The sequence below is a fragment of the Pelophylax lessonae genome, assembly GCF_965119305.1.
Source record: "Pelophylax lessonae genome assembly, chromosome: 1".
NCBI lineage: Eukaryota > Metazoa > Chordata > Amphibia > Anura > Ranidae > Pelophylax > Pelophylax lessonae.
Window position 1 is genome coordinate 502,047,030 of NC_138768.1, and position 16,031 is coordinate 502,063,060.

At 39.1% G+C, this 16,031-nt stretch overlaps 1 protein-coding gene across 1 annotated transcript in view; it reads left to right on the forward strand.

Annotated features, from left to right (window-relative positions):
- Positions 1-16,031, forward strand: part of LOC309547173 (phospholipid-transporting ATPase IC-like) — a gene marked incomplete at both ends in the record, with an annotated part of 345,791 nt that overhangs the window by 110,295 nt on the left and 219,465 nt on the right. The window contains 4 exons of the mRNA XM_082246961.1: positions 80-152; positions 4,903-4,973; positions 8,028-8,110; positions 8,424-8,582. Of these exons, the coding sequence (XP_082103087.1) occupies positions 80-152; positions 4,903-4,973; positions 8,028-8,110; positions 8,424-8,582 (386 nt within the window). The remainder of the gene's footprint in view (positions 1-79; positions 153-4,902; positions 4,974-8,027; positions 8,111-8,423; positions 8,583-16,031) is intronic.

A 16,031-nucleotide genomic window follows, 5' to 3' on the forward strand; every position in this document is an offset into this window, starting at 1 on the left:
ATTTGTTGTTATGAAAGTAAAGTTTAAATAAAATAACTAGTATGACTATTTGATACATCTTGTTAATGTATACTTGCAGTTTCTTCTGGGAGAAATGGAAAGACATTCAGGTTGGAGATATAATTCGGCTACATAAGGATGATTTTGTGCCTGTAAGTGTAAATTTTAAAAATTCAGCAAGATCCTGCATATTAGAGTATCAACTCTGAATCATTACTAAATCCCGAGTTAACTTAATTAATAAATCTCCTGTGAGCAGACTTATTTTGTAGCTAACGTCTATAAAAGGATTGTGTACTGAGAGAAATATGTAGTCTGCTATTGCTGACTTCAATCTGAAAATGCTTGTTTACCGCTTACCTCAGTCTTCATTTCCTTGTGAATCATTGACCTGAATATAGCATGCTTCATGGGAAGTCAGGGTACGTGACCTACATAATGGTTTCTGGTTAGTGGCTCAGAATTTCAAAGCATTTCTCCCCTGTGCCATACAAAATGAATTTCCCTTTCAATGGTGTTCGGATACTCTTCCATACCTGGGTATTCTTCTAACTCCATCTCTTTCCACACTGTACCAAAAGAATTTTCCGCCACTATATAAAAAATTGTTGGAAGATCTTAACAGGGGGTCCAGTAATCCTCCATTGTGGTTCGATCAACTGTATTCGATAAAAACGAATGTCCTGCCTAGGATATTAGACTTGTTTAGGACCCTTCCAATTTTGATTAATATGTCGAACTTGAAGCTGTTCCAAAGGAAAATATTGCAATACATATGGGGAGATATAAGACCCAGGGCGAATAAACATACTCCGCATACTCCTAAAATAAGGGGGGGACTGGGAGTACCATATTTGCATAAGCATTATCAAGCTGCTCAACTGTCCCTGTTGACCTGTTCTGGTGGGTTCCTGAATCATCTCATTGACCAACTAGGGACATCAGCCATCTGATGTGGCTGAGAGCTAAAGACAGACCAACTATGTTGTGCCCCACTTTGTCGTTCTCATTAAATCAAAGGGATAGACTGATGACAACATATGGTTTCAAGTCACCTCATGCCCCCGTGGCCCTGTTTTTAGGCAATCCTGCATTCATTCCTACAAGAAAAATATTAGCTTCCTTATTTAGAGTCCTATCGCTATAGCCAGATAGCGCACCTGCTGGCTGTACTACATAGAACTTCTGATTTAACCACCTCTACAGCGATGGAATATTTTTGCAGGAACTTTGACAAACACACTGGTCACATTTCTGAAATATACACTATACTGCATTCCGCCTCTACTAAGCAGTTCTTAATGAATAAATGGGAAAGTGATATAAATGAGAATTGGGAAGTGGGGGACTGGTGTAAGTTGACACAATGTGCGTCTAAATCGCTTATCAACACTTCACTGATTGAAGCAAATTACAAAGTATTTTTAAGATGGTATATGGTGCCAGTGAGAGTGGCATCATGTGTTCCTTGGGGGCCTCTCCACTGTGCTTTATGTGCTTTATAGGTTGTGGTATGGAGGGCACGATGTTTCACATATGGTGGACATGCTAAAAAGTAAGGACATTTTGGATCCGTACCTATAATTTTATTTATTCGCTCACCCAGGTGAACCTTGTCAAGTCACCGATTCAGGCACTTCTGGGGCGACCAGTGGAGGGGACTCCAAGATACAGGAGTCGGCTTGTGACTTTTATCTTTATGGCGGCTAGAATTTCCATTGTCAGATCATGAAGGTCTCCTTCGATCCAGTTCGGTCTAGTTAAATCTAAACTGTCCTGGATCATGGTAAATTAACGCCTTTCGGCCGTCTTAAATAATAAAATTGCTCTTTTTGAATAAATTTGGGACCCATGGATTAAATATCTCTCGGATGTTGCATAGCATGTTTATATTACTGATATCTTGATAGGTTAGAGTGCACACCGGTCTCCGTCTGGCTCCCCTTCTTTCCCTTCCCCCAAACCCCCTACCCCTTTTTTTCTCTCTCTCCTTTTTCCTTCCACTCTTTTTCTTCTTCTCTCCTTTCTTGTTTTTCGAGGCCACTTGGCCGCGTGAAGTAATTTACGATACACTATGTGTCCATTTCTGTACAATGGGGATATGCTGTGAGTTGAGGGTGACGGGGAGGCTGTTCGTCCCCATTGGTTCCCCATTTGTAGGGCCCTAATCAAGGGGCCAATTATTTGTCAGTACACTACAGCATCATCCCCGCCTCTCCCCATCTACGATAAGCTGTTAGGGGAGAGCTCAATAATGATTGGGCAGGAGAGGGTATACCTTTATTGTGTACCAAGCCAGACCTTTGTGAGTTCTGTGCACAGTATAATTCATATTGACCATACAATGTTCTTTTTTATTTTATTTTTATGTTAATAGCTTTTTGTTGTATTTTGATGCACAACTAATGTACCCTATGTTTAGTTTATGTACCTGCTGAGTTCCCCTTTTTCAACTGAAAATTCTCAATGAAAACCATTGGAAACTAAAAGCATACCAGCCAAAATACTGGCATTTTCAGAGGGAAAGGACAAACAATAGCAGCCTACATAATTCTTCTGCAACTGTTTTTATCTGTCTTAAATCTCAGTGCAATAGTTAAGCTGATGTTTCTTTATAGTTATTACTGGGACAACTCGATATTTCCAGGACATTGCAACGTTATAGTGTGATGTCACCAGAATGTGGGTTTATCATTCATTGATATATGGTGGTTTGATAAGGATTTCCAAATAAATAAATTAATTAATGAATCAAATCTGTTTGTTAACCAATTGACCTTCTTCCAAATTGGCTGAATCCTGGACCAGGTCTAAAATGATGTCTGTGGATGAAGCCATAGAGCCTGCAGTGTAGAGCTAATGATCATGGATAATTTATGGAGAACCTTTCTAGGGTCAAGTACCATTCAAATAACACCTTATAAGAACACATAGAAGTTTTAGAAACATTCTCCCATGATAGGTTCTAGGCGTTGGAGGACTAAGAATAGTTAAATTCTTACTCCAAATAAGGTATGTATCCATGGAGGAGGTCAGAAGGATTTATGTGAGAGCCTAAATGAGAAAATAATTTTTAAAATAAAGTCCTAAACTAAGAAAAACCTCAATACCAGGGGTTGATGCGTGAAACTACAAATTCCATGAGTCATTGCAAGACTTTGACCGCCACAGGCAATATTTCAAAAGAAAGAGGCATGATGGGATTTGTATTTTCATGAGGTTGCCTACCTCTGCTTTATGCGGATAGATTGAAACAAAAAAGCAGGACCACAAAGTTATAATAGAGAACAGACACTGAGCAACACTTTGGAGCTGCAGATGAGACCTGGCATTGCTAATCTTGTAAACTGACAGACAGCCAGATTTTGATAATGTTTTGTTAGAATTTGGAAGATGCACTGTTGTATTAGATAACCTTAATAGAATATTCACAGTGAATTAGGAAAGCTTATATTACGTACCTTCAAGTAAAAGCAATTGAAAGGTAGTTACCAGGGTTTCAATGCATAACAGAAAGAGTAATGGAGAAAGCGAGCATGGTGAGTTCCATTATCAATTGGCACCCTTCTAAGCTGAGTGCAAGGGAATTTAAAAGTAAAAGGAAGGGGAGTATATATATATATATATATATATATATATATATATATATATATATGACATGAAACCCCAAATCCTCTACTCTGCAAATCTAGTGCTGGTCAAGGTAATGAAAAACTGTCTCTGCATTTAAGCCAAAGAGGATAGGCATTTTTAAAGCATTGGCCCAGCCGATGAGGTCAATATTCCTGCCAATATGATCTCCTGTACACAATGTATTCTTTTTTTAAAGGGAATGTATTGTGGATTAAGGATAATTTCTTTCTTTATTTATTATATTCAGAAGCCTGAGGGCCCTCTAACATGCTGGATGGAGAGCCTTATGCCTCGTACACACGTTCAGATAATCGTATGATAAAACTCGCTTTTGACATGATCGCACGATAATCTGATCGTTAGTACACAGCTTTCGACAGCAGATCATGACAGTTCGTACAACAGAATAGGAAGAGGGAGAACTACCAATAAGAAACTTTTATGAGCTGGCCAGAGTTCAGGAAATGTTCAAGTCTTATGGACTTTCTAGTTGCTTCTTTGATGAAAGGAGTCAATTGTTTTTTTTTTTCTTTTTTCTTTTTAGAGCAGTGACTGATTGCATTAACTCATGCTTTTTCAGATTTATCAACCAAAACTTTAACATAAACAAATGGTGGCCCTAAACAGAAGGGTTTTTTTGGTGTCTCTAACTGACCTATAGCACTCTGTGAATTCTTTGTCTTGGTTTTAATGTCTACTTGAAAAACAAATATTTGTATATAGGTAGTAAATAGAGAGACATTAAACAACAGTTGAAGAACATATATACGCTTGACCCAAAATCATTGACGTTCCACTTAAAATAACACAGGCTGTTCCAAATAATTGAAGCTATGGGTAACCCATGCTAACCAACCAGTAATAAAATGCTAAAAACAGTGAAATGTGCCCTATATACTGTACCTATGTATGCCATATATGTAGAATTGTTCTGTAAAAAATAAAGGGGTCGATTTACTAAAACTGGAGAGTACAAAATCTGGTGCAACTCTGCATTGTAGCCAATCAGCTTCTAACTTCACCTTGTTTGATTAAGCTTTGATAAAACAACCTGAAAGCTGATTGGTTTCTATGCAGAGCTGCACCAGATTTTGCACTCTCCAGTTTTAGTAAATAAACCCCATAGTTTCAGGTTGACAAGCATGCATTGCAGCCATGCAAATCAATTTTAGTAAATGCAGTAACAATAGGGTCGGTCTTATATAATGCATTTTTCAGTTGTGTAGTTGGTCTGTAAATGTTTCAAGTGAAGCTGCTTTATTTTTACAGGCAGATCTGCTTTTGCTGTACTCATCAGAACCGAATAGTCTCTGTTATGTGGAGACAGCAGATATAGATGGGTAAGGAATACATTCAAATTCACATTGTGTTATAAGCATTTCAATTTATCTCGATGGCAATGGTACATATATAATCCAACAAAGTACAGACAAATGTTAAAAACTTGTTAAGTACATAATCATACTGTATATCTCCTAAAGACAAGGCATCTGAAACATTTGCAGCCTTGCAATAATTAAGATGAATATTAAAATAAAGCATTTGCTTTTTAGAGAGGTCAGACAGGTAGGTTTGCGTAACATCGGGTGTAGTTGTGACAACTGCATAAAGAAACCGTGCTTTTTAACAAAATGCAAAACATCCTTTTATTGACATTGTAACCTCTAATTTCCATTGCAAATCTGCATAAATTTCCATTGCACACTTGAAACCAATGAGACCAGTACTTTGCAAATGGCAAAAACAATTAACAAAAAAAAAAATGTTTCTTCTGATAAAGACATGTTGTCCCATCATACATAAATTAAACAATTCTACAGGTGATTGCAAAAGAAAAAGAACCACTTTCATTCTAGAATACGATTTGTAAATATGCAATAAGATATTGGAATATACATATAGACATACAAATTCTGTACCATTGACAAGAACAAGTGGCACATTAAATGAGAGAAACCATCTCAAATTCTCCATATTTATGTACTTAGTTTTTTATGGGTGCATGCACAATTGTTTATTCATGGAAAATAAATTACATACATTTATTATGAAAAGTGTAACAATAGTGTGGAAAATACATTTTAAAGGAAAGCTTTTTTTTTTCATTTACTTTATTTGAATAAAGAGTAGAAAAGAGAAAACATTCCATAAAATGTGTAGTTAATAAGTAGAACATTTGAATTAGGGCCCTTTCACACGGGCGCTCCGTATATCCGCAAATCATCCTATTTTTTTGCAGATGATTTGCGGACATAATGTAAGTCTATGGCATTGCGGATGTCAGCGGAATACCATCCGCTGACATCCAATTTTCCTCCTGTCAGTTCTGTTCCGTTTTTTGGAACTGAAAAAATCCTATTTTTGTTCCGTTCAAAAAACGGAAAGGAAGGAAAATCGGATGTCAGCGGTGTCATCCGCTGACATCCGCAATCCCCCATAGACTTACATTAGGTCCGCATATCATCCGCAAACGGATGGGATGATATGCGGACCTACGGAGCGGATGACAGAAATGTCATCGGCTCCGTGAAAAAAAAAAAAAAAAAGTCCCGCAGCGGACCTTTCACATTGAAAGCCCGTGTGAAAGAGCCCTTAAGGTTTTTATTCAAACAGGACCTACCAATATTGTTTTGAATATTTTGCCAAAAAAAAAAAAAAATTAACCAATTACAGCCTGGCTTGAAGAAAGCTATTATTCTGTTATATAGAAATTCTTAGTATACATGTCATAAAAATAAATATAAGAAGGCAAATTAATATTTTTAGGCTTTACCACTATTAATAATGCCTACGATATGATGCTTAAAATGTAACCAAAAGTAGAACTTGTTTTTTGTTTTGGGTAGAGTGAAGAGTGATTAGGACACCTTTCAGTTTTTGTTGCTGTCTGTGTCCCCGTTAGGGAGATTCATCCTCTCTATCTGTCCTGAATACTGTTATCAGTAAAAGTAAAAAAAAATCCCAAATTTTAGGTTGCTTTCAGAAAAGTAATAGAAGGGAATTCTTCCTAAGAAGACACTAGTTCTGGTGACCATGTCGCACACTGTGATTCCCTCACTTTGGAGGGATTTCCTCCCACTTCCTGTTTTGGCTATGGGACAGGAAATGAAGGGAAATTTCTGCAATGGGACACAGATGGCAAAAAAAACACCCTCCCTTACTCTTTCCAAAATGAAAAAAAGTTTTGTCCTTAAAGCGCAGAGGCAGTAAAGTTGTAAGAGCCGAAGTAAAGAAAAGTGGAAGAGAAGGACAGTCAGGCAAGAAAAAAAAAAGTATAAATAGGAAGATACAAATTGCAAAAAAAGAAAAGAAAATATATATATAATATGTATATAAGTTGCAAAAAGGTGCTCAGATTTTGTATAAAAAAATCTGTGCACCTTTTTTAACCATATATATATATATATATATATATATATATATATATATATATATATATTTTATAATATATTTTTTGCACGGTGTTTGCACATTTTATATGGACTTTAATTGCACAGATATGTCAATTTAGGATGAGTTCATCATATGTTTAATGCACTTTTATTGTGTCTCTTATGTGAATTATTAACTTATACCTAGCACAAGGATAGCACACTTTTTATTGTTTGGATACTGCTTGTTACATATCCTACTTGTGATTTAGATGCTGTCCATTTGATCGAATTTCATTTTTATTGTACTTGTTTTACTTATAGGCGTTTCGGATTGCGGGCAGAATCGCGGCGATTCCAAACCATTGCAAGTCGCGGAATGCCTGAGTGATTCCCATGGCTTGCAATGGCACCCCAAACACAGCGCATTTGCCTTCTTTTGGGCGTCAGGTGTCCTATGATTCTGTTTGCGCGATTCGTTTGGGCGACAATCGCGGCAAAATCACGCTGCATTTGGGGTGCCATTGCTTGGGCATCCCGCAACTTACAATGGTTCGGAATCGTGGGCAGAATCGCGGCAATTCTGCCCGCGATCCGAAATGCCTATATGTGAATGGAGCCTAAGTTTGTTGTCACTAAGGTTTACGTTTTTTTTTTTTTTTGCAAGCACACAAATATTATCTTGGGTTTAGTAAGTCTAGCAACTGATACACATGCATGCCAAACTTTAGAGTGTAGCTCTCTAAAAGCCTGTCATATTAAAAAAAAGGGGTCCATTTATCATTCTACATTTCATTTAAATTGAGTGTTTTCAACCAAGAATCACACAACTTTCACGCAGGATTCACGTATTTCCTAATACAATCTGACTAGAAAAATGTGTGTATCGTGCATGAAAAGCTATGTGATAAAATGTATAATTTGCCAGACCGATCTTAAAAAGCAAAAAGACTGAAAACTTTTTAACTGTTTTTCGTATTTCATTGGACTTAAAAAACTTTGTATTTATTTTTGCTCTGCTAGAGAAACAAATCTAAAGTTTAAACAGGCCTTGATGAGTACACACCGTGAACTTTGCACAACAGAGGCACTGGCCGCATTCGATGGTAAGAATGCTATTGGAAAATAATTCAAACATTTTTGTGTATGATGTAAAACAAGAAAGAGAAGGGTTTATCACACTGTTATACTCGACAAACTGACTCACACACGAAAACACTGATTTACATAGGCAAAATGTATGTAAAGATGTATATATATATATATATATGTAAACTGCCTATATGGCGATATTTTTTTTTTTTCTTTCCCCAGCAACACTTACACTGTACAGTATTAGTTTAGTAATAGTAGTACAATATAATTTGGGAATTATGCATTTACTAGAATGGTTTCATATGTTTGCTGTAAATATTACAGGTAAAATCATCTGTGAAGAAGCCAACAGCAACATGCATTCCTTTACAGGAACACTGGAGTGGAATGAAGAGAAGTGTTCTTTGGACAATGACTGTATTCTTCTAAGAGGCTGTAAGATAAGGAATACTACGTATTGCTTTGGACTAGTAATTTATGCAGGTACTTAAACATAACATTATAACTTTTTACATAACAAATGTTATTCTCGGTACATTGGCTTTGTTCAGAAATTAATCTTTACATGAACCTGACCTTCTGACAAGGGGCAAAGAATATTTGATAAATTCGGTAACTTCAAAGTATTTTGTGAAAGTCATCAAAGTAAAGTCATTTCAAAAAATAGATGATGGCTGATTGATTATTATGGATTATAGAATGTTCTACATTTCATTCAATACTGTGCATAACTTGATGGTGAGGGTAAAATAAAAGACCCAACTCACAGACATGGGAGTAAGTCACACATGTGCAAGTCACAAGCAAGTCTCAAGTCTTAACCTTCAAGTCTCAAGCAAGTCCCAAGTTACTGTGGCGAAAAGCAAGCAAGTCAAGTCGAGTCCCTGCTAGAAGTCAAGCAAGTCAAGTCAAGTCATTTATTTTGATCAAGTCACAAATCAAGTCAAAATACTGATCTACCCCAATTTTCACCTTTAAGTCAGTTAAAAGTCAGTGGTCAGGAAAGGTTTTGTTTTATTTTCAACATTAACAAAAACTGCTTAGTGCTTTTTTCTTGGCATATTAACCACTTACCGCCCGCCCGCCGTCATATGACGGCGGGACGGTGCGGCTATTATCCTGGACGGACGTCATATGACGTGACCCAGTAAATGCAGGGGAAGCGCGCGATCGCGGACGCGCCGCCGTGCACTGCCGGTGTCGGCGTGTCCCCGGGACACAGCCGGTCACCGGCAGGGGGGAAACAGCCAATAGGCATGGCTGTTTCCCACGTGATTGGCTGTGTTCCAATGACACAGCCGATCACAATGGAGGCGCCCGGGAGATGACCGCGCATTCGCGATCGGGAGCGCGCAGCGCGGTCATGTCGGTGGCACTGTGTTCCGTAGGAACACAGCTGTCACCGGCAGTAGTAAACAGTCACTGACAGTGACTGTTTACTAAGTGATCGGCTGTGAATCCATTCACAGCCGATCACAAAATGTAAACAAAGAGCAGTAACTCAGTGTTACTAGCTCTTCTCTCCTCATACAGTTTCCAGTATGAGGGGAGCAGAGCTAGAAATAGTGAGTTACTGATCTGTACACCTGTCAAAAGTAAAAATCAAAGTAAAAATCACACAAATAAAGGTCCCCACACAGTCCTCAGCCCCCCCCCCCCAATGTCACCTGTCACCCAACAGTCACCTCATCAGTGCCCAGAAATTGACACCCATAACGTTCACATGTGAGCGCAGCGATCGCAGGCAGAATCACCGCGATTCTGCCCGCGATCCGGAAATCATTGCAAATTGCGGGGACGCCTGTGCGTTGCCTGTGATTTGCAAAAGCACCCCAAACGCTGTGCGATGTTGCCGCCATTTCCGCCTGCCGAATCACGGTAACATCGCGCAAACATCGCATGACGCCCAAAAAAGGTACAGGAGCTTCTTTGGGGCGTCATTCGTTGTTTGCGTGATGTTACCTCGATTCGGCAGGCGGAAATCGCAGCAACATCGCACAGCATTTGGGGTGCTATTGCAAATCACGGGCATCGCACAGGCGTCCCGCAATTTGCAATGATTTCTGGATCACGGGCGGAATCGCAGTGATTCTGCCCATGATCGCTACGCTCACATGTGAACGTAGCCTAAAGTTCACCGGTCACCAGAGACTGCCATCAGTACTGCCGTGCACCATCGCCCGTCACCTGTCACCCATCAGTCACCATCGCCCGTCACCTGTCACCCCATCAATCACGGTCACCTGTCACCCCATCAGTCATCGTCACCTGTCACCCCATCAGTCATCGTCATCTGTCACCCTATCAATCATCGTCACTTGACACCCCATCAGTGATCGTCACTTGTCACCCCATCAATCATCGTCACATGTCACCCCGTCAGTGATTGTCATCTGTCACCCCATCAATCATCGTCACTTGTCACCTCATCAATCATCGTCACCTGTCACCTCATCAATCATCATCACCTGTCACCCCATCAGTCATCGCCACCTGTCACCCCATCAGTCATCATCACCTGTCACCCCATCAGTCATTGTCACCTGTCACCCCATCAGTCATCGTCACCTGTTTGCCATATACATGCAATCACTTACTGACCGCCTAACGACTATATGCGTCTGCCATTAAAAGCTAAATACTGGGGTTATGGCAGCAGATAGCCCCCATAACCCCAGTATTTTTTGAAACGGCAGGCGGTCGGCTTTCAGATAAGGGTGGTCCCAGTGGCAGATTCGCCGCGGAATTACCCTTACGGTGCAGGGGAAGAGGTGCCCCCCCCCCTCCTGCCGCGTCCCAGACGTTTTCCCAGCTTACCGGACCCGCCAGCAGCGGGGAAAACTATCCGATCCCGGATCCTCAGAGACAGGAAGTCGAGTGAGGGCAAGATGGCCCTCACTCAACTCTATGGTCTTGGAGGACCGGAGCTACGTCAAGACGTTGCCTAGCAACCGTTTTAAAGGGCCGCTTTTTTTTTTCTTTTTTCTTTTTTCCTCTTTCAACAATTTTTTTTTTTTTTTTTCTTTTTTAGTGTAGTTGTGAGGTGTGAGGTCTTTTTGACCCCAGATCTCACAATAAAGAGGACCTGTCATGCCTATTTCTATTACAAGGGATGTTTACATTCCTTGTAATAGGAATAAAAATGATCAAAACATTATTTTTTTTTTAAACTGTGTAAAAATAAAAAAATAATAAATAAAATAAATAGGAAAAAAAAAAAATTAAAGCGCCCTGTCCCCGTTAGCTCGCGCGCAGAAGCAAACGCATACGCAAGTCCCGCCCACATATGTAAACGGTGTTCAAACCATACATGTGAGGTATCGCCGCGATCGTTAGAGCGAGAGCAATAATTTGAGCCCTAGACCTCCTCTGTAACTCTAAGCTAGTAACCTGCAGAAATTTTTAAAATGTTGCCTATGGGGATTTTTAAGTACCAATGTTTGGCTCCATTCTGTGAGCATGCGCAATTTTGAAGCATGACATGTTGGGTATCTAATTACTCGGCGTAACATTATCTTTCACATTATGGAAAAAAATTGTGCTAAATTTACTGTTTTCTTATTTTTTAGTTCAAAAAAGTGTATTTTTTTCAAAAGAAAATCGCATTTAGAAGACTGCTGCACAAATATGGTGTGATAAAAAATATTGCAACGATCTCCATTTTATTCTCTAGGGTCTCTGCTAAAAAAAAATATATAATGTTATAAAGTGTGAGAGCGCTGAAAGCTGAAAATCGGTCTGGGCAGGAAGGGGGTGAAAGTGCGCTGTAGGCAAGTGGTTAAAGAAACACTTTGAATGCCCAAACAGCTGAAAATCCTTTGTCCGGTCATGTTTCAACACCACAGTCACTAAAAACATGTTAAGTATTTCCATTGTTAAACAGCCAGTGTCCTAAAAATCAGAACACACTGAAATGTTTTAAGTGACTGTGGTGTCAGAAACATAACAGGCACATTAATTTTGCTTTAACACATCTTGAGAAAATGCAAATATTTAATAACTTAAAAAAGTAAAGTCATTTCGAGTCATATGTCTCAAGTCATGAATACCAAGTCAAAGTCAAGTTGAGTTTTAATAATTTTAGTCAATTTTTAGTCAAGCAAGTCTCAAGTAGTGATGTCGCGAACATAAAATTCGCTGTTCGCGAACGGCGAACGCGAACATCGGCGAATGTTCGCGAACCGGCGAACATTGCGAACCGCCATAGACTTTAATAGGCAGGCGAATTTTAAAACCCACAGGGACTTTTTCTGGCCACAATAGTAATGGAAAAGTTGTTTCAAGGGGACAAACACCTGGACTGTGGCATGCCGGAGAGGGATCACACAAAAAAAGTTCTTAAAAATTGTAATTTTTTGATAGAGAGCCAATTATTGGAAAAATTAAAAAAAAAAAAAAAAAAAAAATTCTTTGGATTTAGCATCTGGGGGGTCTAAAAAGTGTACCTGTGAAGTTTCAGCTCTGTAGCATGTCCGGAACCAGAAAAAAATACAAATTAGGGTTAGGGTTAGGGTTAGGGCTAGGGCTAGGGTTAGGGTTAGGGCTAGGGTTAGGGTTAGGTTTAGGGTTAGGGTTATTTTTATGGCTAGGCTTAGAGGGTTAGGGTTAAGGTTAGAGGGTTAGGGTTATGGTTAGAGGGTTAGGGTTTGGGTTTAGTGTTAGGGGCTAGGGTTAGGGTTACGGTGAGATACTTAGGTTTAGAGTTAGTAGCCCTACCCCTACCCCTCTAACTCTAACCCTAAGCACTAAAAATAACCCTAACCTTAGCTCTGACCCTAACCCTAGCCCTAACCCTAACCCTAACCCTGATTCTATTTTTTTTCTGGTTCTGGACATGCTACAGAGCTGAAACTTCACAGGTACACTTTTTAGACCCCCCAGACAATAAATCCAAAGAAATTTTTTTTTGTTAAGTTTTTTTTTTTTTCCAATAATTGGCTCTCTATCAAAAATGACAATTTTTAAGAACTTTTTTGTGTGATTTAGTGTCTAGGGGGTCTAAAAAGCGTACCTGTGAAGTTTCAGCTCTGTAGCATGTCCAGAACCAGAAAAAAAAGATAATTTTTCAGTAGAGCAGGGATGGTGGGAACCCCTTTTACACCTATGTGATCTTTTTTTTCTGGTTCTGGACATGCTACATATATATATATATTTAAAAAAAAATACTCAAATACCAGCCCTCAAAAGGGCTTTTGGGGACAATAGATATATATATATATATCACAGAACAAAAAAATTACACAAATACCAGCCCTCAAAAGGGCTTTTGGGGACAATATATATATATATATATATATATATATATATATATATCACAGAACAAAAAAAATTACACGCGAACGTTCGAAGTTCGCCGGGAACCGTTCGCCGGCGAACCGTTCGGTACATCTCTAGTCTCAAGTCCTCAAACTGGTGACTTAAGTCTGACTTAAGTCAAGTCATGTGACTCAAGTCCCCCACCTCTGCCAACTCATGGCTGTTGCTTCACAAAGAAAAATTCAACTGGCTGCAGGCCCGTTACACAATGCTTTTGTGACCAGTGTTGAAGTGATTAAAAGCTCTTACATATACGCACTGAATTGACTAGCCTCAGGCAATATACGGAGATTAATTAACCACTTCTGGACGTAAAGGTTTTACCCCCTTAATGACTAGGCTATTTTTTGCGATTCGGCACTGCGCTACTTTAACATATTAAAAAATGTTTATCTATTTTCTGCTTGCACGTGGTAAAATGAGCTAAAAAAACCACTCACAACTTAGAGATTAAGTATTAAAGTGTTATGTGAAGCCAAATGTACCAATGTATATATGCAGTATGGCTGGTCCTATGCCCTTAAACCAGCATTGCAATTCCTTCCTGTCTTTTTATACAGCTGTGCTGAAAAAAAAATATTTTTATCAGATAATGTTTTTTCCACAGTAAGGTGAAAACATTCACTGCCCTGCTTGCAATGGAGCACTGATAATATCACCCCCGTGTAGCAAGTAGAGATGTACCGAACGGTTCGCCGGCGAACTTCGAACGTTCGTGTTCGCCGCTGCGGGCGAACATATGCGATGTTTGGTCCGCCTCCTATACATCATCATTGAGGCAAACTTTGACCCTGAACATCACAGTCAGCAGACACATTCCAGGCCAATCAGCATACCTCCCTCCCACCTCCTATAAATAAGCAAGGGCAGCATCCATCTTAGATCATTTCTGTGTTACTGAGAGCAGGGAAAGTGCTGGTGCTGCTGCTGCTGTTATAGCTGGGGACAGTTCCCGGTCTTGTTAGCCAGTGTTCTTGGTACACTCCTGCTGTAAGGACAGCACCCCAAAAAGCCCTTCCTAGGGCTGGTATTTGAGGTTTTTTTTGTATATATATATATATATATATATATATATATATATCTATTGTCCCCAAAAGCCCTTTTGAGGGCTGGTATTTGTGTAATTTTTTTTTTGTTCTGTGATATATATATATATATATATCTATTGTCCCCAAAAGCCCTTTTGAGGGCTGGTATTTGTGTATTTTTTTTGTTCTGTGATATATATATATATATATATATTGTCCCCAAAAGCCCATTTGAGGGCTGGTATTTGAGTATTTTTTTAATATATATATATATATATATATATATATGTAGCATGTCCAGAACCAGAAAAAAAGATCATATAGGTGTAAAAGGGGTTCCCACCATCCCTGCTCTACTGAAAAATTATCTTTTTTTTCTGGTTCTGGACATGCTACAGAGCTGAAACTTCACAAGTACACTTTTTAGACCCCCTAGACACTAAATCACACAAAAAAGTTCTTAAAAATTGTCATTTTTGACAGAGAGCCAATTATTGGAAAACTTAAAAAAAAAAAAAAAAAAAAAAAAAACTTAACAAAAAAACATTTCTTTGGATTTATTGTTTGGGGGGTCTAAAAGGTGTACCTGTGAAGTTTCAGCTCTGCAGCATGTCCAGAACCAGGAAAAAAAGATCATATAGGTGTAAAAGGGGTTCCCACCATCCCTGCTCTACTGAAAAATGATCTTTTTTTCTGGTTCTGGACATGCTACAGAGCTGAAACTTCACAAGTACACTTTTTAGACCCCCTAGACACTAAATCACACAAAAAAAGTTCTTAAAAATTGTCATTTTTGATAGAGAGCCAATTATTGGAAAACTTAAAAAAAAAAAAAAAAAACTTAAAAAAAAAAATTTCTTTGGATTTATTGTCTGGGGGGGGGGGGGGGGTCTAAAAGTGTACCTGTGAAGTTTCAGCTCTGTAGCATGTCCAGAACCAGAAAAAAAAATAGAATCAGGGTTAGGGCTAGGGTTAGGGTTAGGGTCAGGGCTAAGGTTAGGGTTATTTTTAGTGCTTAGGGTTAGAGTTAGAGGGGTAGGGGTAGGGCTACTAACTCTAACCCTAAGTATCTCACCGTAACCCTAACCCTAGCCCCTAACACTAAACCTAACCCTCTAACCATAACCCTAACCCTCTAACCTTAACCCTAACCCTCTAAGCCTAGCCATAAAAATAACCCTAACCCTAAACCTAACCCTAACCCTAACCCTAGCCCTAACCCTAACCCTAGCCCTAACCCTAGCCCTAACCCTAATTCGTAATTTTTTCTGGTTCCGGACATGCTATAGAGCTGAAACTTCACAGGTACACTTTTTAGACCCCCCAGATGCTAAATCCAAAGAAATATTTTATTTTTATTTTTTTTTTTAATTTTTCCAATAATTGGCTCTCTATCAAAAAATTACAATTTTTAAGAACTTTTTTTTGTGTGATCCCTCTCCGGCATGCCACAGTCCAGGTGTTTGTCCCCTTGAAACAACTTTTCCATTACTATTGTGGCCAGAAAGAGTCCCTGTGGGTTTTAAAATTCGCCTGCCTATTAAAGTCTATGGCGGTTCGCAATGTTCGCCGGTTCGCGAACATTCGC